At 44.3% G+C, this 24,613-nt stretch overlaps 1 protein-coding gene across 5 annotated transcripts in view; it reads left to right on the forward strand.

The window, feature by feature from the left end:
* The window catches only part of P4HA1 (prolyl 4-hydroxylase subunit alpha 1), a 63,505-nt gene that overhangs the window by 21,435 nt on the left and 17,457 nt on the right, over positions 1–24,613 (forward strand). For 3 of the 5 annotated variants that reach the window (XM_040362298.1, XM_040362295.1, XM_040362294.1), the window contains exons 2-9: positions 147–241; positions 4,950–5,046; positions 8,036–8,187; positions 8,631–8,768; positions 14,638–14,877; positions 16,725–16,912; positions 19,992–20,168; positions 23,343–23,413. In XM_040362298.1, coding sequence (XP_040218232.1) covers positions 154–241; positions 4,950–5,046; positions 8,036–8,187; positions 8,631–8,768; positions 14,638–14,877; positions 16,725–16,912; positions 19,992–20,168; positions 23,343–23,413 — 1,151 coding nt within the window. In that variant the 5' untranslated portion in view covers positions 147–153. The remainder of the gene's footprint in view (positions 1–146; positions 242–4,949; positions 5,047–8,035; positions 8,188–8,630; positions 8,769–14,637; positions 14,878–16,724; positions 16,913–19,991; positions 20,169–23,342; positions 23,414–24,613) is intronic. The other 2 variants (XM_040362297.1, XM_040362296.1) reach the window with 1 other exon arrangement.

Below are 24,613 nucleotides of genomic sequence, written 5' to 3' on the forward strand. Positions count from 1 at the left end.
CCTTGCCAGACAGAGAAAAATGTTGTAATCTCATCTGGCCATGTGGGGCCTTGCACTGCACTGTAGCATATTCCCTGCTTCTGTAGGAATAGGTTTGCTCTCTAATATTCAAAGCTGCAACTCTAAATGTATTGTATTTTCTATAGGTTCACAATGAAGGAGATGAAGGTTTTCCATTACTTGCCCATCTTGTTGCTGTTGCCTATATGCCAAGGACATGCAGACTTCTTCACTTCAATTGGTAAGATATTATTATTATTATTATTATTATTATTATCTCAGCAACTGTCATCCTAACAATGCTCTGTCCCGGTTTTCCCAATTGCTCTCGGATCTCGCTGTTCTGGTGGGGATTAAAAGCAAACACGGAAATGTTCATTGTGCTCCACTGTTTGTCATCATTTGGAAGCCTAGTTAGAGCAATGACGTAGCTGCCACTGGAGTAAGTGCTTGGGGATGCTGGAGATCAGCAGCACTGAGATAAAAAAAAAAAAAAAAAATTCTAAAAGAATAAAGAACAGCATTTGTTTGATGCAATATGTTTGAGATTATTACAGTTCACATATTTTTAATTTGGGCTATACATTTACCCCATTATCCAGAATATATTTCCAATATGTTTGTGTGTATGTGCTTTATAAATGTAGAGGGAGGAAAATCCCATATTGCCCTTGACGGACAATTTATATTTCAGCTGTGTGGAAGCACCAGTACAGATTAGACTTGATTTGATTGAGCCCTGGTTTACACTGGAGCGATTTGGTTTCTTCTGCCGGGCTCCTCTGCCATCTTCTGCTCTTTTGCATCTTCAGATGTTGACACGCTGTAATGCCGTGTGGGCGGTGCACAACAACCCGGTGACCACGCCCCATGCCAATTTAAGTCGTTGGGAAGAAGACAATTGAGAAGACCGGGCAACCGGTAGCAAAAGAGCAGAATATAGCGGAGAAGCCCGGCGGGAAAAAAAAACGAAAAGAGCGCGGAGAAGAGGCCGGAGGGCATGGAGTAGTCGAAAAAGATCCCCGGAGCTGCCTAATAAATTACTTTAAAAACCTTTGCAGTGTGTTTATTTTTATTGACACTTTTTTTACCCCAGGTGAATGGGTAGGGGTACAATGTACCCCATACTCATTCACATAGGGAGGGGGGACGTTATCTGGTGGCCCCCTTATTAAAGGATTCCGATAAGCCCCTGCCCGCAGACCCCAATGACCAGGGTTGTCGGGAAGAGGCCCTTATCCTCCAACATGGGGACAAGGCGCTTTAGGTGGGGGGGGAGGCGCAAGGCCCCCCTGCCCCAAAGCACCCCCCCATATGTTGAGGGCATGCGTTTCAGGAGGGACCGGGGCGCTTGCTCATCCCCCACCCCCTTTCCTAACCGGCAGGGCTGCATGCTCGGATAAGGGTCTGGAATGGATTTTGTGGGGAGCCCCACGCTTTTTTACCAGCGCAGGGGGTTCACCTTAAAATCCATACCAGACTTAAGGGCCTGGTATGCTATTGAAGGGGGAACCCATGCCGTTTTTTTTTTTTTTTATTTAAAATTTGGAGTGGAGTTCCCCCTCAAGATCGATCCCTGACAATGTGTCGGGTATAAAAGTCAGATCCCTCTTCATTGAAGTCGGGCGTGTGTCGGACTAAAAGTCGCAGGGCAAAGTCTGATCCAAAGTAGGATAACTGTCATGTCCTACCAGTGTGAACCCAGCCTCAAAGCTGCAAATTGGCCTCCCCATGTGTTAATCATCTTCCTCATTTAGTTAGCAGTCCATATATTCTAATAGGGCATTTTCACACGGACTTTCTGGTCCACCTGTCAGCTTTTTAGACGGACCTGATCAGAGCCTCCATTCGCTCCTATGGAGCGGCGGATGTCAGCGGTGAGATGTCCGCTGCTATATGATCCTGTCCATGAAATCCAGACGGAGACCCTATTTTTCCATCGGTCTGACGGATTGGATGAAAACTGACAAATGGTCTGTTATCATCCGTTCTCCCCATAGAGGAGAGCGCGGAACAGTGAGCGGAGACGGACCTGCTCAGCAGATCGATCCTCCTACTAAGCAAGCAGAGTCCGCCTAGCGGATAAGCCTGCGCGAAAGGAACCTTATGCTGCTCTGACACCTCTGGGACGTTTGAAAGCCTTTTTATAATCTGAAATGGTGTTAATGACCCACGGGGACATTACAGCTTTATTTAAAAGGACCAAATTCTGCCAGTCCCCAGTTCTGCCTTTGGTAGTTTTCAATGTTCTGTTTTACTTTTTACTTCAATCTTTATGCAAGCAAAGATATAAACATATATAAAACATTTGCTGTGATAATACCTCAGTCACACAGCTGACACAAATAATCATCCTGTTTTTCCTATGATCGCCAGCAACATCCAGTGGTCATAAAGCAGTATTTTCCTGAAGAAGGTATTCAGGAAAATATTGCATTATGCCTACTGGATTGGGCTAACGATCATTGAGAGAAAAAAGCAAACTATACAGAGATCTCCATAGTGTTTGTTTGATACATGGTGGCTCATCAGGCCACCAGAAATCATCTTTTGGATTGTAGTGTCATAAAACAATTGGTCTTTTTAATCCTTATGCATGAAGCAGCCCGTTTGTTTTACAAATAGAGCATACAATAAAAGTATAAAGCCTCGTACACACGATCAGTCCATCCAATGAGACCGGTCCAAAGGACCGTTCTCATTGGTTAACGATGAAGCTGACTGATGGTCTGTCGCACCTACACACCATCGGTCAATTAACCGATCGTGTCAGAACGCGGTGACGTAAAATACGACGTGCTGAAAAAAATTAAGTTCAATGCTTCCAAGCATGCGTCGACTTGATTCTGAGCATGCACAGGTTTTTAACCAATGCTTTTGCATACTAACGATCGGTTTTAAACCTATCGGTTAGGCGTCCATCGGTTCAATTTTAAAGCAAGTTCTCATTTTTTGACCGAAGGTTAAATAACCTATGGGGCCTACACACGATCGGTTTAGACTGATGAAAACGGTCCTTCAGACCGTTCTCCTCTGATCCTATCGTGTGTACGAGGCCTTAGTCGCAAGTGCCATTGGAATGTTGATACAATTTAAACATTTGTCTGCAATAATGGGAACTTTGTACTGGGTGTTCTCTTCACAGCCCATCTCATATCCAGGAACTACTAATCTTTAGTGTAAGCATTGCCTAGTCTTTTCATTTGTATTATTTAGCATTGCTCTTATAACAATGACTGTTGGCAAGGAGAACAGCCTATAATGTTATGCCCCATTCACACCAAAATGCAGTGTGGGTAACTTGCGTTTCCTGCACCACGGTCATAACGCTGTGTCAATGTTAATGACACCGCAAGCGCAGTTCGTTTTGCACAGGATCGCATTCAGTTGCAGGAAGTCTGATATTCATGCATGCACTAACTTTTGGTGCAGTGTGAGATTGAGCCCATTTAAAATTGAATGGGCTCAAATCGCACTGCGCTGAACAGTAGCACGTTCTTGTGCGATTCCTAGTGTGAGCCGGCCATTAAACTGCAAACGACTAGGATACTATATATGGTTCACTGGGGAGCAAATTAATTAAAATGTATTATTGTTGCTGTCTACGTAATCTGATTAAAATGTTAACTGCTTGCCGACCAGCGGCGGCAGGTCAGCACTGCTGCGCGAGATCACGTAGCTATACGTCATCTCGCGAATCAGCCAATAGGGGCGCGCGCCCCCCCCACTCGCCCCTAGTCCCGACGCACGGGCGCGATCACCGCCGGGCACCCGAGATCACTCGTTACAGAGCGAGAACCGGGAGCTGTGTGTGTGTAAACACACAGCTCACGGTCCTGTCAGGTGGAGAAATGCCTGATCGTCTGTTCATACAATGTATGAACAGCGATCAGTCATTTCCCCAAGTCCGTCCCACCCCCCCTTCTGTTAGAACAAACACAGAGAACTCTTCTCTGGCAGGCAGCGAGTGAAATCTTTGCTCTCCATCACCTGGGGTGTGTCCCAACTCAGGAACCGCAGTGGTCAGCTGGAATTGCTATGCAAAACATCTGGAGGTATCTGCTAGCAGTGGCACCCAGAGCTCATGTAGACTGCTTGGTTTCACTTGAAGCCAGCTGGAAAGGTAAGTATTCTTCTATGGCAGGGGGCGGCTTGCTGGATGTCTGAGTTAATTATCTTTATCATTTTTTTTATTTTTTTTTATGTTAAAAGAGAAGGCCAGCTAAAGCTTGTTTTGCTGGACTTCTCCTATGGCTCACATGAGTGCAATTAGTTTTGCACTCCTTTGACCCGTTTTTTCAGTAGGAAGCGGACTGAAGTCCACTCTCTACTGCTGTCATGAGTATCGGTTCAGGCACCACATCCTCCCGACCAATGGAAGTCAGGATCCACCCGGTGCCTGGACTCACACCCGTCTCGGCCTCTTGGCAAGCTGCTGAGAGGCTCAGCACTCCAATGAGTGCGAAGGGACATGAGAAGAGAGCTGTGACTGACAGTCTACAGCTCTCTGCTCACGGAGCCATGTGTGTTTTGTGAGCCACGTTTGCACAGACACGACAGCCTATCTGAGTCTGTGTTTATACCCCTGATGAAGAGTGATACTCGAAACATGTCAGGCAGCTTCTACAATAAGACTGATACACTTAAACCTTTGACAGTTGTATATGGGGTTTTGTTCATCTATGGTCTAAGCCTACAGTGTATGTTTTGAGAAATGATTTTTGTTTTGTCATAAAGATATATAATTGTTTTTACATGTAAATATATAGTTTTATTTTTGGTGACGGGAAAGTCCTATACACCCAAGATACAATTTGCTGTAACTTGCATGAAAGAATGACAAAATAAAAACGCACAGCCTAACATCGGAGAGCAATCTTGTCTAGGACAGCGACATGACGGTATACAAGTGCTCAGATGACTTCATGCTTTTCCATTCTGTATTGCAGGCCACATGACTGATTTGCTGTACACTGAGAAGGACCTGGTCACGTCACTAAAAGATTATATAAAGGCGGAAGAGCTCAAACTGCAACAGGTTAAAAAGTGAGTTTAATGACCGAAAATATTACCGTACTTTTTTTTTTTTTGGGGGGACTTCCTCTTGCAGGACATTGCAGTGCATGTAACCTCCTCCCCTCCTTCTTTTTTGTTTTTTATTGGGAAGGGGGGTCTCAATTGTTTGTATAATTGTAATATCCTTGTTTTACCATTGAAAGATATTTTATACTTTTGGAGAAAAGGTGCTATGGACAGTTTAATTGCTATTAACGTGATGGCTTTAAGGAATGCCATTGCTCCTGGGTATTTGTGCCAGGTGTTGGGTGTGACTACAAGCAACTAGGCCAGTTCTCACAAATCTGAATTCTACCCAACCATGAACTATTTCCGTTTTAAAGGTAACTAACTAATCCAAAGACCAAAAGTAATCTACTGCAACTTCCCAGCCCTTGGATGTACTATTAGCATTACGCTGGCCATGTACGACTTACATTTTGGTTGATTCCGCAAGAAATTTGAGCAATGGGTCAGCACCGTGTGGCTTGACAATTTTGAAAAAATCAATCGCTGGCCACCAATTTATTGTATCTAATCGGACGTCTGTGGACTGAACGAGATGCGTTACTTTTCAGTGACTGGAAACCTGTAGGAAATTTGAGGGCAGGATACTAAAGATGGCACTAAATACAGGGACATTTTAGAGGAAAACATGGGTCCAGTCTGTAATGGACCCAAAACGTGGACAGCAGGTAGTACAGAACCCCCAAACTCTAACTAAAGTTACCCAAAGTATATAACATTGGGTATTTAATTCACTAGAGAATCTGCGTGAAGCTTGAAAATTGCTGTTCATCAGCAGGCTTATCCACCTGAGCCAGCTAAACATTTTTACCCAAGAACGGCAATCATTTTTCAGGGTTCCGGTGTGCGAATCTGGTATAGACTGGCCCACAAAAACATACTAAAGGATTCAATACAAAAGGTTTCTCGTTTGGCTCTCTTGTCTGTACATATGCGCACACCGTTGACTTAAAGCGGAAGTAAACCCATCCATAAAACAATTTATTTTCCGGCACATGCTGGAAATGAAACACTCCCATTGGATGTGCTCTCAATCAAACTGTCAAACCATCCAATGGCTGGTTTCATAACTGATCACATGTGAAGCATCATGGCAGTTGCAGATTAAACAGAGGCCAAGATGGCAGCTTCCTTGGCTGAAAACAATAGAGGGGGTTTACTTCCACTTTAAGAACTGGTCAGCCGAGCTTTCTTGTAAGAAGTTATTGGCAGGTTTTTCTTTTTTTCATGGTAAATGTTTGTTTGTGATTTGGACAAATATATCCAAAAGATTTCCGGAGGGAAGTGCTCTCTACCTACTGTAAAGAGAAGCACCAGGAGTCCCCCATTCAAAACTTCTGGGACTGCTTCCTCAGGTGTCCCAGCGGCAAGGCATTTTGGCTACCAACAGGGCGCTAGAGCCAGGGGCAAGCCATAAGGCCAGTGCCAGAAAAAGCCCTAGGTCCAAAGCTCTTCCCTTTTTGAGGGGGACACCCCCACTCTATCGGTGGTGGTAAAGGCTGCTGCACGTGGGTCACCTCAACTAAATCCTGCGGTTTCAAGCTGGAGGGGGGTTCCCCTTCAGGTTTCTAAGATCCAGCGTTCCCTCCAAGAGACTTATTATTTCAGGCACTACATCATGGGTGCTCAACCTGTGGCTCTCCAGCTGTTGCGGAACTACAATTCCCATGAGGCATTGCAAGCCGCTGACAGGTACAAGCATGTCTCCCAAAGGCTGAGGCATTATGGGAATTGTAGTTTTGCAACAGCTGGAGAGCCACAGGTTGAGCACCCATGCACTACATCATTTAGTGCATCAAGGAGTGATTGTACAGGTTCCTGTAACAAAAAGGGCATGGTGTTTTTATACGAACCTGTTTACTGAACCTGCTGTCACACAAGCTAGCCTTCCCTGATGGCCATCACCTTGGCTAGAAGGGTGTCGGAGTTGGCAGCCTTTTCGTACAGGGAACCATAATTGATCCTTCACCACAACAGGGTCGTGTTGTTGTTGTTGTTGTTGTTGTTGTTATTATACAGGATTTATATAGCGCCAACAGTTTACGCAGCGCTTTACAACATCAGGGAAGACATTATAGTTACAATACAATTCAATACAGGAGGGATCAGAGGGCCCTGCTCGTTAGAGCTTACAATCTAGAAGGGAGGATCAAGTGGAACAGAGGGTAGTAGAAATGGGGGGTGATCAGATGGACAAAATTTAAAATACAGTTGTTAGATTAGGGTAGGATAGGCTTCTCCTGAAGAAGAGGGTTTTCAGGGATTCTCTAGTTATGACCTGTTCCATCCTTTCTGCCTTCTGGGATGTATGACCCCATTTTGGCCTAGGCCAAAAACCAGGAAGCAACTGCAGAACTGAAAAAAAGAGGAAAAAAACAAGTAAATATAACATCATAACAAGTGGTTCATTTTGATTTGGAGAGTAACGTTCTGCTTTAAAGTGGAGTTCCACTCATTTTTGGGTTTTATTAAAAGTCAGCAAAGTGCAGAAGCTGACATTTAATAAATGCACAGTCCAATGATGTGGCTGTCCGAACCCTCGGTTCTCTCCCTCTCCTCTTCCTGGCACCAGCATTACAAGTGTGGGCACCCGGCTGTGACAGCTTGCTGCTTCACAGTCGGGTGCACACTGTGCATGAACGCTTTGCCTGACCATTGAGGCGCAGTGACATGTCCCAGAAGATTGCAGGTTGGCAGGGATAGAGGAGAACTTGCACTTGGATCGCCTAGGTGGCCTAAGCGGGTACCTGTTAACCCCCCCCCCCCCCCCCGAAAAAAAAAAACACATGCCAAATGTGGCATAGGAGGGAGGAGGAATGCTTAAATCCAAACTTCCCCTTTTGGGTGGAGCTCCACTTATAAGTAGATAAAATGTATTTTTGAAGATGGTTTTGTTTTCCTTCTTCTAATTTCTCTTACAAATGTGTTTCTAAAGTGAATTTGCTTTTTACAGATGGGCAGAGAAATTTGATATGCTATCGGAGAGTGCAATAAACGATCCAGAGGGCTTCCTGGGCCACCCAGTCAATGCATTCAAGTTAATGAAGAGACTCAATACAGAGTGGCAGGAACTTGAGAATCTGGTGCTGAAAGACATGTCTGATGGTAAAGGCTTTATTGTTTGTATGTGGAACAACTAAAGTAACACTAAAGTAATTGCACAAGATGCTGTGCTTTGCAATTTCTACAAATGCTTTAAAATGTATAATTCTTTGTGCCTTTCCGCTGCTTGAGATTTCACATTTGCGGGCTAACTGTGTACAGCCTTTTGTTTTTAGTTAAGCAGACATTTAAAGCTTGTGGGCCTGACAAGAGGCAGACTGCTATGGGATTACTTGACACTTATGCTGGTGTGTATTTCCCACACACTACTGCAAATCCCTTTAATTACAGTTTTATGGCAGCCAGTTTTGTTTTGCATTGATTGGCCCTTTATGGAAGGATTAATTATGGTTGCTAGAGAATACATTAGTCTTTATAATTGGTACTTTCTTGTGTTTTATTGGAATAATATAGCATTTTTTTGATGATGATCATTTTTATTTTAGGATTTATCTCTAATTTGACCATCCAGCGCCAGTCTTTCCCCACTGATGAGGACCAGACAGGTGCAGCCAAGGCTTTGATTCGTCTTCAGGACACGTATAACTTGGACACAGATACTCTTTCCAGGGGAAACTTGCCAGGTATTGTATGTTGGATAACTTTTTTTTTTTTTTTTAACTACTTGCCGACCTGCCTCCGTCATTTTACGGCGGCAGGTTGGCTCTCCTGCGCGAGAGCCCGTAGCTATACGTCTGCTCTCGCGCAGGCCACTAGGGGCGTGTGCTCGCCGCCCCCCCCCCCCGACTCCCGTGCGTGTGCCCGGTGGGCACACGCGATCGCTTGTTACAGAGCGGGGACCGGGAGCTGTGTGTGTGTAAACACACAGCTCCCGGTCCTGTCAGGGGGAGAAATGCTGATCTTCTGTTCATACATTGTATGAACAGAAGATCGGTCATTTCCCCTAGTGAGGCCACCCCCCCTACAGTTAGAACACAGCCAGGGAACATACTTAACCCCTTCCCTGCCCCCTAGTGTTAACCCCTTCACTGCCAGTGGCATTTTTATAGTAATCCAATGTATTTTTATAGCACTGATCGCTATAAAAATGCCAATGGTCCCAAAAATGTGTCAAAAGTGTCCGAAGCGTCCGCCATAATGTCGCAGTACCGAAAAAAAAAATCGCTGATCGCCGCCATTACTAGTAAAAAAAAAAAAAAATATTAATAAAAATACCCCCTATTTTGTAAACGCTATAACTTTTGCGCAAACCAATCAAACGCTTATTGCGTTTTTTTTTTTTTTTTTACGAAAAATATGTAGAACAATACGTATCGGCCTAAACTGAGGAAAAAAATGTTTTTTTTTTATATTTTTGGGGGATATTTATTAGAGCAAAAAGTAAAAAATATGATTTATGTATTTTTTTTTTTTTTCAAAATTGTCGCTCTATTTTTGTTTATAGCGCAAATACTAAAAACCGCAGAGGTGATCAAATACCACCAAAAGAAAGCTCTATTTGTGGGGGGAAAAATGGACGCCAATTTTGTTTGGGAGCCATGTCGCACGACCACGCAAATTGTCAGTTAAAGCGACGCAGTGCCGAATCACAAAAAGTGCTCTGGTCTTTGACCAGCAATATGGTCCGGGGGTTAAGTGGTTAAAGCCCAACGGAATAAAGAGGGATACTTCTCCTAATGCATGGTTTTACATTATTTTTAAATCCATGGTCATGCAGTCTTCTCTCATGACTTCCCCAAACCGAGGTGTTGTACAAATTTTAAGCAGTAGGAAGAACATGTCACCATCCTCATAGGTAATAGAACTTCTGAAATTGACTGACTGGTGCAAAAACCACTATAGCTGGTCTTAAGTGTCACAAAGCAATTGCACCTCAGGTAAATGAAAACGTATTCAAGATGTTGCAATGCTACCCGAATTTTTAACCAGAAGAAAATAACTTAACTGGGCAAGGTCCCCCAGAATAACAGGGGGAAAGAACCTGCCCTGCCCACAAAGCAAAATCTATAAAGACATGGATGAGTGCTTCCGGGGTGAAGGAACTTGGCCTGCACTGTCCTGACCTCAACCCGATGGAACACCTTGGGGATGAATTGGAGTGTAGACTGCAAGCCAGGCCTTCTCGTCCACATCTGTGCCTTACCTCACAAATGGTCAAACATTCCTATAGACGCACTCCTAAACCTTATGGACAGCCTTTCCAGCCTTGCCATTAATGTTCATGTGCGTGTGTAGCACTACCCCCGAAGGAGCTGCTGGATTGTTTTGGGGGGCATGTTACCTCTCTTTCTTCGCCATCCAGGGTATCAGATGAGAGTTGAGAGAAAACAAGTTAAATGTTCACACTTTAGGCTTCTTTTTCTTTGCTTTATTTACCAAACGTGGTAAAAAAATAAAAGTAGTAGTTGAAGAGGTGGAAGGGTAATAGGTAGGTTCAGGTGTATAACTTTTTGTTCGAAAACACTCCTGCTTCCAGAAACTAGGGGTGCAACGGATCGTCACCGATCCGTGATCCGAACGGGCCACCCCGGTTCGGATCGGCACACCCCGCGATCCGCGGAGCGCTCCGGAGCCTAGGCCTAGGAAAGTCCCCGGCTTCGGCCTAGCTCCGGAGCGGCGGCCAGTCTGCTTGCCAGAGCCCAGCGTGACACGCCTCCCCGCCTCCCCGGGGAGGCGTGTCACGCTGTGCACTGGGCTCTAGCAAGCTGAATGGGAATGTTAGCAGTGAAGCACTGGTGTGAGAGGAGGGGGGGGAAAGGGGAAAAAAGAGCACAATAGCAATTCACAGGGGTGGATTAAAGAGGAAGCAGGTGAGGCTGTTTGGGACTTAAAGTACAATCTTGATGTTTTTACAGCAATATATATATATATATATATATATATATATATATATATATATATATATATATATATATATATATATATATATATATATATATATATATATATATATATATATATATATATTTTTGCTGTAAAAACATCAAGATTGTACTTTAAGTCCCAAACAGCCTCACCTGCTTCCTCTTTAATCCACCCCTGTGAATTGCTATTGTGCTCTTTTTTCGGATCAGCAAAAAAAAAAAAAAAAAAGTTCCTTTTTTTCATTGGTCCAAAAAAAATTAAAAAAAATAAAAATATATCTATATCTATATATAAATTTTTTTTTTTTTTTTTTTTGGACCAATGAAAAAACGGACCCTTTTTTTTTTTTTTTTTTGCTGATCCGAAAATGATCCGATCCGTGACTCCTGATCCGAGGATCGATCCGATCCGTGAGTTTTTTGATCCGTTGCACCCCTACCAGAAACGCATATTTCGTCGCCACTCTAGCCAGAGTGGGTATTGTGCACCTGGATAGGCCTCTCTCACTAGCCTAGCAGCCAGGGTGTCACACGGAAACTTGGTAAAGTCTCTGCCACAGACCTTCCCAAAGATGGAGATATAGTCTGTCCAAAATCCTCTCAGCTCAGGATTAAGCACCCGGATCTCTCTTGAATAAATTCTTGTGAACTCAGAACTGACAGGCGACCATCACTCAGCCTTTCAGTAATAGTGCGTCCTTCGATGAAGTTCAAGGCCTTTCCTGAGATACCAGTCTCTTGCTCGGTGCTCTCCAAGACAGGTTCTTCATCGAGTGGCTTCCTCCCTCAGGAGGGACAGCACAGGACCACTCTGCTAGCGTAGACCCAGTCTGACTTCCGGGCCTACTTGGTAAATCGCAACCCCGGACCAACGTGGTCCCGGAGCCAGGAACACTTGAACACGCATCCCCGGCCAGGAGGGCCACACGGGGGGTGGTGGGACGACAAACCGGGATCGGCGACCACCCTGAACTAATCACGTCTGTCCCTTTAAAGGGGTTGTAAAGGTAAATCATTTTTTCCCTAAATAGCTTCCTTTACCTTGGTGCAGTCCTCCTTCACTTACCTCATTCTTTTGATTTTAATTTTAAAGTTCCTTATTTCTTCTGAGAAATCCTCAATTCCTGTTCTTCTGTCTGTAACTCCACACAGTAATGCAAGGCTTTCTCCCTGGTGTGGAGAAAGTCTCTTGAGGGGGCGAGCAGGAGTGTCAGGACGCCCACTAACACACAGCTCCTTTCTCCATCTGCAAAGTAGATAGCGTCCTGACCCTCCTGCTCCCCCCTCAAGAGGCTTTTTCCACACCAGGGAGAAAGCCTTGCATTACTGTGTGGAGTTGCAGACAGAAGAACAGGAAGTGAGGATTTCTCAGAAGAAATAAGGGCATTTAAAAGCAAAATGGAAGGATGAGGTAAGTGAAGGAGGACTGCACTAAGGTAAAGGAAGCCATTTAGGGAAAACATATTTATTTTTATTGTTTTACCTTTTAATCCCCTTTTAAGTACTCCACCCCATCACGCACAGTGGGCTGTCAACTCCCATTGATTGACTGCTGAAGGAGAACACCCAAAACACATTGAGCTGACTGCTGCCACCCTCGGCCTGGAATGGTAACAACACCCCAGACAACAATAGTGGTCACTCATGGCTGGAAAAGAGTCTCAAATTTAGTGAAAAATCATACAGTCTGAGTCAACTAACTCTCAGACTACCCTCTAAATTTAAAGCAGCGCCGGCCAGAAATAGCAGGCATCTACACATGTAAAGGCAGTCATCCAATACTTTTGGTAATATAGTGTATATCTGGAAATTGATCAATACTGATGGCCTCTAAGCTAATTTCTTCAGGTCCAAACAGTACAAGTATCCCCCCAAATGACCCAATTTTTAGACACTCCAGGGTATTTGGTGTAAATGGTGTAGTAAGAGATACGGCAGTTTATTGTTTGTTTTGTTTTTTTTCTGTCACAATTTTTGGAAAATGGGGAAATTAAAGTGTGGGGCATGTGTGTTTGTGTGTGGTGTGTGTTGTTTTTTTTTTTTTTTTTTTTTTTGCTTTCCCCTCACAATCTTTTTTTACATACGGTCACTGGTGCAGTACAGCGTCGTCATATGACTGGTGTGGCGGTAATCGGGGACACTAGTCACAATTTTTTTTTATAAAAATAAATGATAGAGATGTAGATCTCTCTCTCTCACGGTGGGGTGGTGGTATTTGGATCCCCTGCTGATTTTTGTACATTTACCCACTGAAAAAAAAGATGATCCGTCTATAATTTTAATGGTAGGTTTAGTTCTAAATTGATTTGCATTTTAAATCTTCTGTCAGGGGAGGTTGCTAAAATAGATTGGGAGGTTGCTAAAATAGATTAGCAAGGAGCAGGCCCTATTACAAAACGCCTCCTGAGAGTCTATGCCTATGATTAGAGGAAAGGCACACACCCCCTCTCATCAGCAATGTTGGCTATCTTGGCTGTATGTCCAGACATCATCCTACATTGTGTTAACCAGGAAGAGAAAATTTCCTAACACAATCTGAACTTTCTAAATGGTATATAAATGTGAAGACAACAGATATACATGTAAAACCTATGTAGGGAGATTTGGTTTATCTCTGTATGATCTGAGGCTGTTCACTTCACTAGGTGTATGGAGGGTTTACATCCACTGTAAGTGCCACAGCTGAAGAAATGTATAGCTTTCACGGCAACACTTGCACGCCGCCCTCTGCTGTATCTGGTTCTTGTTGCACAGTGTTTTCATGAGCACCGATGCTGCTTGTTAAAGAGGAAGTAAACCTTTGCAAAAAAGTCCCTTTAAAAATGGGTGCATAAACCACATTCTTGTGTGTAATTCTTTATATTGCATTTCAAGGTGATAACGGGGAGTGCAGAGAAAACAAGTTTAACTATTCGTGGATTGTGGGTCTGAATACAACCAACTGCCTATAAAATAAAACTGAAGAATGTTTTGCGATTTATGTTTATCGGTGTCAGTTAGGGCTCTTTCACACGTCCCTTCAGTTTCTTTCCTCCGCTCCGTCGGCTCAGCGGGGATCCCCGCTGAGCTGTCGGCGGATAGGGCGGTCCCCGCACACAGTGCAGGGACCGCCCTATCTGAGCTCCGCTCTGCCCTAAGGGGAACCGGATGCAGACGGACCGTCTGTCCGTCTGCATCAGTTCCGTTCCGCCGGACGGAAGAAAAATAGGGTTTTCTTCCGTCCGAAAACCGGATCCCGACGCTAGCGGATGCGTTCCCATAGGGATTTATTACAAGTCCGTTAACGGACTTGTAATGAACGGACGTCTGAAAGGGGCCTTAAACTAAAGACAAGCATGAAGCCACATTTACAAACATGGGTTGTTGAGCTGATCCCTCTGGAATGTGCTGTTTGGATATTTTCTCAATGACCAAAGATGCTATCCCTGTTGTAGGCCCAGGAGGTTATGGAAGATTTACATTGAAAGTATAGTGTCTGACATATCACCAATATAGATAACTGACTAGTTATGTTGGTGTCACCTGGAAAATTTGGCATAGGGTGCATGTGAGTTTGAAAATTGTATTCAAACAGTTTCATTAAGAGATTCATTTTTTTTTTTTTTTTTGATTCTCTGTTTTTTCATAGGTGTAAAGTGTAAAGCGACACTGACTGCTGAGGACTGCTTTGAACTGGGAAAGGTTGCTTACACGGAATCTGACTACTACCATACAGAGCTGTGGATGGAGCAAGCCCTGCATCAGCTGGATGCTGGAGAGCTATCCTCCGTTGAGAAGGTCGTAATACTAGACTACCTTAGCTATGCAGTGTATCAGCAAGGTGATTTGAAAAAAGCTCTGAAGCTAACTAAAAGGCTGTTGGAGCTTGGTAAGTTTATTTTTTTTTTATTTTTTTTATTACCATTGAATAGATTTTATTTTTGCATGTTTCTAAGCAATTCTTAAAATGGTTCTAAAAGCCGAAGGCTTTTTATTTGCCTTGATGCATTAAAGCGGGGGTTCACCCAAAAAAAAAAAAAGTTAACATTACATTCAGGCGAGTTGTTAGAATGACAATCGGGTGGTTTTTTTTTTTTAAATCTTTGCCGTACATACCGTTTTATAGATATATGTTCATCGCGGCTTCCGGGTATAACCTGCGGGACTGGGCGTTCCTAATTGATTGACATGCTTCCGACCGTCGCATACAGCACGTTACAAGTTGCCGAAAGAAGCCGAACGTCGGTGCGCAGGTGCCCTATAGAGCCGACTCGCAGTCCGGCTTCTTTCGGCAACTCGTGATGCGCTGTATGCGATGGTCGGAAGCATGTCAATCAATTAGGAATGCCCAGTCCCGCAGATTATACCCGGAAGCCGCGGTGAACATATATCTATAAAACGGTATGTACAACTATTTAAAAAACAAAAAACACCTGTCTGTAGACTTCACGCTACTATACTCTTTTGTAATAACTGCATATAATCACTGGATATTGTATCTTACTTTACTTGCACTCCCCCTCTGTAATTTATCCTTATCTAATATTTCCTCTGTATACAATCCTTATTCAACGCCATGTCACACTGTATAACGTATTCTGTATATACTGTAATTCTGTCATGATTTAATCTTTCCAATAAAGATTTCGTAAAAAAACACCCGATTACATTCAGGCGAGATGTTAGAATGACAATGTTAAACATTTTTTTTTTTTTTGGCTTTAAGGTAAAAAAAAAAAAACGCCTGAGTGCAGGCCTCTCCTATACTTGCGTGAGCCCCATCGCGATCCAGCGATGTGCATGAAAGCAGTGGCTCTCCTGGATTTCTCTCGCCTCGTGTGTGCGTGTGCGTGTGTGTGTGTGTGTGTGTGTGTGTGTGGACAATGTCCATTCACATGACCATGGCTCGAGCACCCTCATAGCAAGAGGCTTGCTATTGGGGGCACTCGAGGAGCCAGGACAGAGCAGGCAAGTATAACCTGAATAAATAAAAAAAAAAAGCTGGGGCTTATCGTGCTCGCCCCCTCCCTTGGAACTTCATCCCTGCGGGGAACACAGCTTTACCCCGCAGGGATGTAGTCCCAAGGGAGGGGGCGAGCACGATAAGCCCCAGCAAGAACTCCTCGGATGATGGAGGCAAGCTTACTGAGGAGGAAGTGAGAAATTCAGACAAAGGGGGGGAAAAAAAAGATTTAGAAGGGAAAAGGTAAGTGAACCAACAATGCACTAGCTTAAGGGAACCCATTTAGAAAATAAAAATCAAACCTTTACAACCTCTTTAAGAGCTGGCAGGATCTTGCTTGTGGTTTATTTACAAAAAGTGTAACGTGTGTGTGTGTGTGTGTAAAGCTAAGCTCCCAGAATGTAAAATGTATGCACGTTTTAATGCAGTTCCATTCACAGTAGAGCTGAGACTGGGAGAGGGAGAGAAGCAAACCAGTCAGTTGCAGAGAGAAGCAAACCAGTCAGTTGCACTCATGTGCTGACAATGTGCATGTTGATAGATTAGGAGACGAACTCCATTGGTTTGCTGCTTCTCTTTTAACTGTCCAATCCCTGGAAAGAAGAAAGAGGTACAAGCATTTTAGGTGTTAACTGTAGCCCAGAAAAATCAGGGACGTCCTTCATTTTACCATTGAATGCTTCCCTGGAAATCTGTGCACAATTAGATAGTGCTAGTGATTTTTCTGTGCATTGACTTCATAAAGGAACATCATTTTGCTGCTTATTATTCAGATCCTGAACATCAAAGAGGAAATGGAAATCTGAAATACTTTGAATATATCATGGCAAAAGAGTCAAATAAAACCAGTTCTTCAGATTCCGATGAAGCAGAAATTACGACACGGAAAGGCCGTCCCAAAGATCACCTACCAGAGAGGCAGAAGTATGAGATGCTGTGCCGTGGAGAGGGTATTAAATTGGTAACTATTTGTCATATCTGTATTACTAAAATGTATTGACTTTGCATTGGTAGTAACAGGTACTGTATAAAGCAGACCTGGGCAAACTACGGCCCGGCGGACCTTTTAATCCGGCCCCCCCCGCCGCCGAAATCGCCGCCGCTGCCACGTTAATCACCGCGGCGGGGAACATTACAGACAGCGTTCGTTTGAACAGCTGTTTTCCCCCGCCGCACATAGACACTCCCCCTTGGACGGATCTGTCCAATCGCGAGCAAGGGGGAGTCACATAGACACTCCCCCTTGCTCGCGATTGGACAGATCCGTCCAAGGGGGAGTGTCTATGTGACTCCCCCTTGCTCGCGATTGGACAGATCCGTCCAAGGGGGAGTGTCTATGCGCGGCGGGGAAAACAGCTGTTCAAACGAACGCTGTCTGTAATGTAATGTTCCCCGCCGCGGTGATAACAGTAGGCGGGGCCGGGAGGGGTCACTGTGCCCATCACACGCAGCCACTTGTGCCAACACATGCAGCCACGTGTGCCAACACATGCAGCCACTGTGCCACCATAAATTGTCGCCACTGTGCCCATCACACGCAGCCACTGTGCCCATCACACGCAGCCACTGTGCCCATCACACGCAGCCACTGTGCCCATCACACGCAGCCACTGTGCCCATCACACGCAGCCACTGTGCCCATCACACGCAGCCACTGTGCCAATCACACGCAGCCACTGTGCCAATCACACGCAGCCACTGTGCCATCAATTGTTGCCACTGTGCCAATCACACGCAACCACTGTGCCATCACACGCAGCCACTGTTTAATCAATTGTTATTGATTAAACAGTGGCTGCCTGTCCCCAGCGTCTGTCCCCCTCCTGTGTCATGTCCCCGGCCTCTGTCCCCCCTCCTGTGTCATGTCCCCAGCCTCTGTCCCCCCTCCTGTGTCATGTCCCCAGCCTCTGTCCCCCCTCCTGTGTCATGTCCCCAGCCTCTGTCCCCCCTCCTGTGTCATGTCCCCAGCCTCTGTCCCCCCTCCTGTGTCATGTCCCCAGCCTCTGTCCCCCCTCCTGTGTCATGTCCCCAGCCTCGGTCCCCCCTCCTGTGTCATGTCCCCAGCCTCTGTCCCCCCTCCTGTGTCATGTCCCCAGCCTCTGTCCCCCCCTCCTGTGTCATGTCCCCAGCCTCTGTCCCCCCCTCCTGTGTCATGTCCCCAGCCTCTGTCCCCCCCTCCTGTGTCATGTCCCCAGCCTCTGTCCCCCCCTCCTGTGTCATGTCCCCAGCCTCTGTCCCCCCCTCCTGTGTCATGTCCCCAGCCTCTGTCCCCCCCCCCTGTGTCATGCCCCCAGCCTCTGTCCCCCCCTCCTGTGTCATGTCCCCAGCCTCTGTCCCCCCCTCCTGTGTCATGTCCCCAGCCTCTGTCCCCCCCTCCTGTGTCATGTCCCCAGCCTCTGTCCCCAGCCTCTGTCCCCCCCTCCTGTGTCATGTCCCCAGCCTCTGTCCCCCCTCCTGTGTCATGTCTATAACAAGTACTCGTACCAGTTTTCCAACAATGATATTTACTGCTTTTTATAAAGAAATACAATTGATTTTATGCAGTATTGAGTTTAGCCTTTTGGCCCGGCCCTCCAAAATATTTTTAGTTTCTCATGTGGCCCCATCGAAAAAATAATTGCCCACCCCTGGTATAAAGTAATGTCTACTGCTATAGTGATGGCATCCTATGCCTGAATGGGAGTGAGAAGGTTATAGTGTAGCACTCGTGCTCCGTATGATGGATCTCCACAAAAAGGCCCAGTTTATGCTTTGTCAGCAGTGCCCCAGACACTCGGCATACTTCTGCTCAAGCCTTTTATATCCTTTCCACTTGAAACCCACATGAGCAAAATGTTACTGCACCTCAGTAGATAACACATCCAACCTTTAGTTTGGGACCATGGCTTTAAAATGTCTGAGTAGAAGCCTACTCTGAGTGAGCTTAAACTTTATCCTTTGGCCAATAAAGGTGGTTATGACTTGTTTTTTTTTTTTTTTTTTTTTCCCCTTACCACCTTATTCTCATCACATTCCCCACCACTCCATTTAGCAGACAAGAGCAAGAAAAATGCCCACTACTGCCAAGTATGGCAAGCTATATGACTTTCTCCCCTTACTGTCTTTGCTGGTGCTTGGGCATCATTGTCAAATGAGGGCATGGGGGGAGAGTATTCAGCCATGCATAAGCTTCTGCACGTGCACGTGCACACTAAACAACTTTCTCTCTTCAACCCAGCAACTGAATAGCGCACCCATGCAGCAAAGGACAGGCGAGTGTGGGCTGGGGACCAGGGGGGCATTAAAATTAATGCTTTTCTTTACCCTAAGCAACAAGAAGTGTATTGTACAAATTTCAGTCAATCTGCTTAAAGTGGAGGTCCACCCTAAAAAAAAAAAAAAAAAAAATACATAAAAAGGCTCAAAAATACATTAAACATTTTTGAGTTTTTTTTTTTTTACTTGCCAGAAATGCCTGTTGCCTAATCTGCCCCTTCCTATACCGTGGAGCTCCTCGTTCTCGTCCTTGCATGTCATGCAACTGCATGTCATGTCATGTCAACTGCATGTCATGCAACTGCAGTCAGCGGCTGTCCACTGTAACAAAGCCCTGCCGAATCCTTGTCTGTGGTAGACAGAACACTGATACAATGCTGGGAAACGAAATCAGTGTTCCGTCTATCACTGACGAGGAGGCGGCAGGGTTTTGTTACAGTGGACAGCCGCTGACTGCAGTTGCATGATATCAAAGGTACATGAGGCTGCAGGTGGGCAGAGTAAGGCTGCAGGTGGGCATTGCTGACACTCTTTTTCCACTTACAGTAGCTGCTGCATTTCCCACCCTAGGCTTATACTAGGCTTATACTCGCGTCGATGAGTTTTCCCAGTTTTTTGTGGTAAAATTCGGTGCCTCGACTTATATTCGGGGTCGGCTTGTATATGGTACCTATTTGTAAATAAGATGTGTGTTTCAGATCTATGTGTTTTTCTTTATTTGCTATACACTTGTATTCCTACATTTTTATTTTCACTTTTTTTTCTTTTTTTTTTTTCCTTTTCAGACTCCTCGCAGACAAAAGAAACTTTTCTGTCGCTATTATGATGGAAACAGGAGTCCTAATTTCATTCTGTCTCCTGCAAAGCAGGAAGATGAATGGGACAGACCTCGCATTGTGCGCTACCATGATATCATTTCTGATGAGGAGATTGCAAAAGTCAAAGAAATTGCAAAACCAAGGGTCAGTAACGATTTCATGCCTTTCTTTAAAGATTGTTGTAGAAGCTCAGAACCTCCATCCATAAGTCATGAGTTAATAAGGAATCAGGTGATCGGGGGGGGGGGGGGGTGCTGTAGTTTGGGGCATACTTCTTTCTTCTCATTTATTTGGGTGACCGCTGTCTAAGAGGGGGATTTCCTCACTTCCTGAGACAGGAAGAGTCTTCAATAGAACTATACATACTCTTCATACACTTAATGGAACTTCGGTTTGCTTGAAATCTGCATGTATAACTCCACAAACTTAATATTTCTCTGTCTATTTTTCTTTAGTCTATTGAGTAGTCACAGGAAGTAGTTAAATATAGTCACAATATACTGCCACTTACAGGAGGGTTAGACACTGGCAAACAAAAGAATATCTGGATTGGCCTTTCCTAAGCCTGATTTTGCGGTGCCTAAAATGTATTTTTTTTTGTCACTCTGCTTCATGGGCCCCCCTTCCTTTTTTTTAATACCTGAATGCACTGCTAAAAGTTAGCCACTGAGCACTTTACAGTGTGACCTTGTCTGAGGAAGTTTTATTTGTGTTTAAATCCACCACTGCCAGTTTCACTGTGGTAAGGATTAAGGCCAAGGGACCTGGCGCTGGCATAATGCACTGGGTGGAATGCTGCATGTGATCTGCACGCTTTACACTATTCATCATGGGGAGGGGCAGAGTACTTTCTAACAGCCGCTTCTGTTTTCAAAGCACCACATGGAATTTCGTATTCCATTGTGTTCCTATAGTAGTCTCCTGCCAACTGACCCTCATCATTGGGTTTGTGTGTACCTGAGGCCTTGCCATGCACCTTGGGCCTAGACATTTCTGCACATAGACACACAGGGCAGTCTAGGTGTGACACCCCCCCCTCCATACTCCTCTAGTGGTTCTTGGGACATCTACTGCATCCTTTAAGGCAGGGGTCATCAACCCTGTCCTCAGGGCTCACTAACAGGCCAGGTTTTATGTATTACCTTGGGGAGATGCAGACTAGAATACTGCAATCACTGAGCAGCAAATGATATCACCTGTGATGTATTTCAGTTATCTTGCAAACCTGGCCTATTAGTGGGCCCTGAGGGCAGGGTTGGTGACCACTGATTTAAGGGACCTGGAGTTAAGCCCTGTCTGGGCCTCTGCTTCCTTGCTCAGGAAAATCCCCTGTTCTTGTGACATGAAAAGCCCCCGAGGTTACCATTGTAGCCCTCAGTGTACCTCCTTTCCAGAGGGACTCCTAGACTATCTTTTGTCCTTTTCGTGGTTGCATAAGGACATGGGTCTTTGGGGTTGCTTAAGCACACCTAATATTGTGGGATGCTCATATAACCTCCCATGAGGAGTCCGTTTTATGTATCCTTGTAGTCGGCACCTTTCTATAGGGCCTAACACCTGCAAGGTCTGGCTGCATCACGCTCCACCATTGGCTGCATCCTGTGTACCACTAGATCCCTTGTCAGATCATTCACCTGTAAGCGGATGGAGTATACTAGCTTCCTGTTGCAGGTACCCACTATAGGGGGTAGGGTGCATCCAGGGGACTTGGTAAGACCTGTCTGCTTGAAAATAGGTGCTTGTTATGTGGCTAAGCAGCAGTCTCTTAAGCAAGCTCTGATGCATACAGTTCCTTGTTCTGTCTCTAAATTAAATAAATGCTTATAGTGATTCTGCAAAGGTTACTGTCCATGAAGGGATCAAACATTTTAGATTCATAGATTGTGCTGAGGGTTAGGCCGGCTCCACATAACTGATCAGCTAGGCCCCAGTAATGCCTCTGGGTGTTAGTGGGGATGTTTATAATTTCATCCTCCGTCACCTCTGGTGATCCCTATCTCACTAGCCTGGGGAGGTCTAATTTCTAATTCACACCTAACCTTGTGGAGACCTCCCATGCACCAGGAGTCACTTGTGGGCAGATCCCAACCATATTGTCACAATCTTGCCCCAGCCTGGACCAGCTCTGTGATGTCAGCCTGCTAAAACCACCAGTCTGCTAAAAACGGGTCACAGGAGTGCATAACAAACTGCACAGCCAAGCAAGCTTTGGCTGTACTTCTCATATTAAGTATTCATTCATGTGGCATCATCCCCTTTTGGTAGTTACCTTTTTTCTATGCTCGATTTGATCATTAAATTGATTCAATGTGCCCTCCCTTTGGCTGCATTGGCAGGTTCCCCTAACTAGTAGGGGACCCCATCTCATCCAGTTCAGATTCAGGTGTTGGTCCTTCAGTCAGCTTCTAGCCCGTAGACGGCCACCATCGCTCCTTTATGGCGTCTGGAAGTAGTTGTTCTGTGGTTCATCCCCCTCAGTTGGACTGCTTTTGGATGTCCCAACTGTTAAATTGGACTGTAAAGTTTACCATAAACTATATAGTTTATAGTATACTTTTTTATTTATTTTTTATTTTTTTATATATCCATTGAAGGGCATGGGTCTTGCTCCTCTGTTCATGCTCTTGGTACTGCTTTACCACAAAACAGAGTCACGATGGGTAGAGATGGGCTTATACGTAGGTTGACTTGCAATCTTTGTTTGCCAGTGTCTGTTCCTCCTGTATGGTGCAGTATAACCTGACTTTCAGCACTTCTGTCTCTCAATGGCCTTGAAAGAAAAGGATTTGCAGTAAGTACAACATTATTTAGCCAGGCATTTACAAAGAAATATTATACTGACAAGCGTGCACTAAACATCCTAGATATACAATTTGATTGAAGCAAGTATTGTAAAAAAAAAAGTGGTTGAATACAAGATTAAATTGGGGCGTTGCACATTTATTTTATTTTATATTGTGTACACTATAACTGTATCATGGTTGAATGATGTGCATTTTGTTTTAAGTAGAATGTAATGTATATTCTTTTAGTATGAGACTTTAAAAAATGACTGTTTATATTGGTATTTTTTTGGCAGATAAATTATACTACATTGAGTGTAATGATATGCCAATCATACTGCAAGCGTACAGGCTAGCTGGCAATGTGAAATATGTTTATTTGTCGAGACTGACATGACAACAGTCATATTTGCATAACCTTTTTCTTATCAATTTTCACATTACTGTATGTATACTGTGTACAGTGGACATCTGATTGGTTGGGTGAATGTTAGCTTATATTTGTTACAACTCTTGTGATTGGTTGGCTTCACAGCTGAGGCGAGCCACCATTTCAAACCCTATCACAGGAGTGCTGGAGACTGCCCAATACAGAATTAGCAAAAGGTAAGACCAAAATGTTCATAATCTTGTGTGTAATGCATTGCAAGGGGGCAAAGGGTAATTGTCTGGAAACTGAGCTATCAGGATAGCTTTCCTGATACCTCCGTTTTATAACTGAATGTTGCATTTGGTGCAGAGCGGTCCTTTCCTTTCCTTTTTGTTGTGCAGATGTTTTTCAAATGCTTGCTGGTTTTCCTAGACATGCTATACAATAGTTTCTCTTCTATATAATGAAGCGCATGCCAGTGATAAATTTATATGAACTTCTATTATCCAAAGTTACTAGGCATAGTATTTAGTAAGTAAAATACTAATTCTTAAAGTGTCAAACCCAGACTATGAAAAACCCGTTACATTCTTTACAAGAGTGTTCTTACACTCAAACCCACGAAAGCATTTGTTTTGTGTAGGGTGAAATGCACCTGGTTGATCTGCCTTCAACTGTCCCTCCCATCTTCATTGTGCCCCCTCTGCAAGTTGAGATTATGTAGACCATCAGGTGTCCTCTACAGAGCATGCTGAATTATCAGTTCCCTTTCTAAGCCCTCCATTCCCCCCCCCCCATATCACTATAGAGTCACATGTGGGTGTATCTACAGTGGTAAATGACACTTCACTCTCTCATCCTTCTATTGCTGAACACTATGGGGGTGGGATATATTATGCTGGATTACATTCACTAAGACACTCACAAAATATCTTTTTGTTTTTTTAATAAAAAATCATTAAGTATATCAAATATACCGGTAATTGCTCATGCCTGTAAAGAAGAGCCTTGGATGCAGATGCCGTCTGAACAAAATGAAAGCTAGTGTCAATTATCTCTGAATCTGTCTACACCATATTAATGAACAAAAATACACATTTGATGTTTAATAATTTATTGGGAGCCGTACAACAGCGCTGCAGGAATAAAGTACTTATGACTTATGTCATTTAATTCTGCAAATCAGACTACAGAAAAACAAATTTTGGTTGGTTATAGGCTGCTACACTAGTTGTAAAGGACGGGTCAATTGTAATATCAACTCGATTACTCCTGTTTAGAATACTTGTAAACCTGCTGCTGACCTCTCCGTAGTGCAGCACTGTTCTGTATGTGAACAGAGTAACAAAAATGGGTAACAAAATTACATTTGTTTGCAAAGTTAACTGTAACCATTTAATTGTTAGCTGTTTTTTTGTTTTTTTTTTACGGTAGCT

Source organism: Rana temporaria, chromosome 8 (assembly GCF_905171775.1).
Source record: "Rana temporaria chromosome 8, aRanTem1.1, whole genome shotgun sequence".
Classification (NCBI taxonomy): domain Eukaryota; kingdom Metazoa; phylum Chordata; class Amphibia; order Anura; family Ranidae; genus Rana; species Rana temporaria.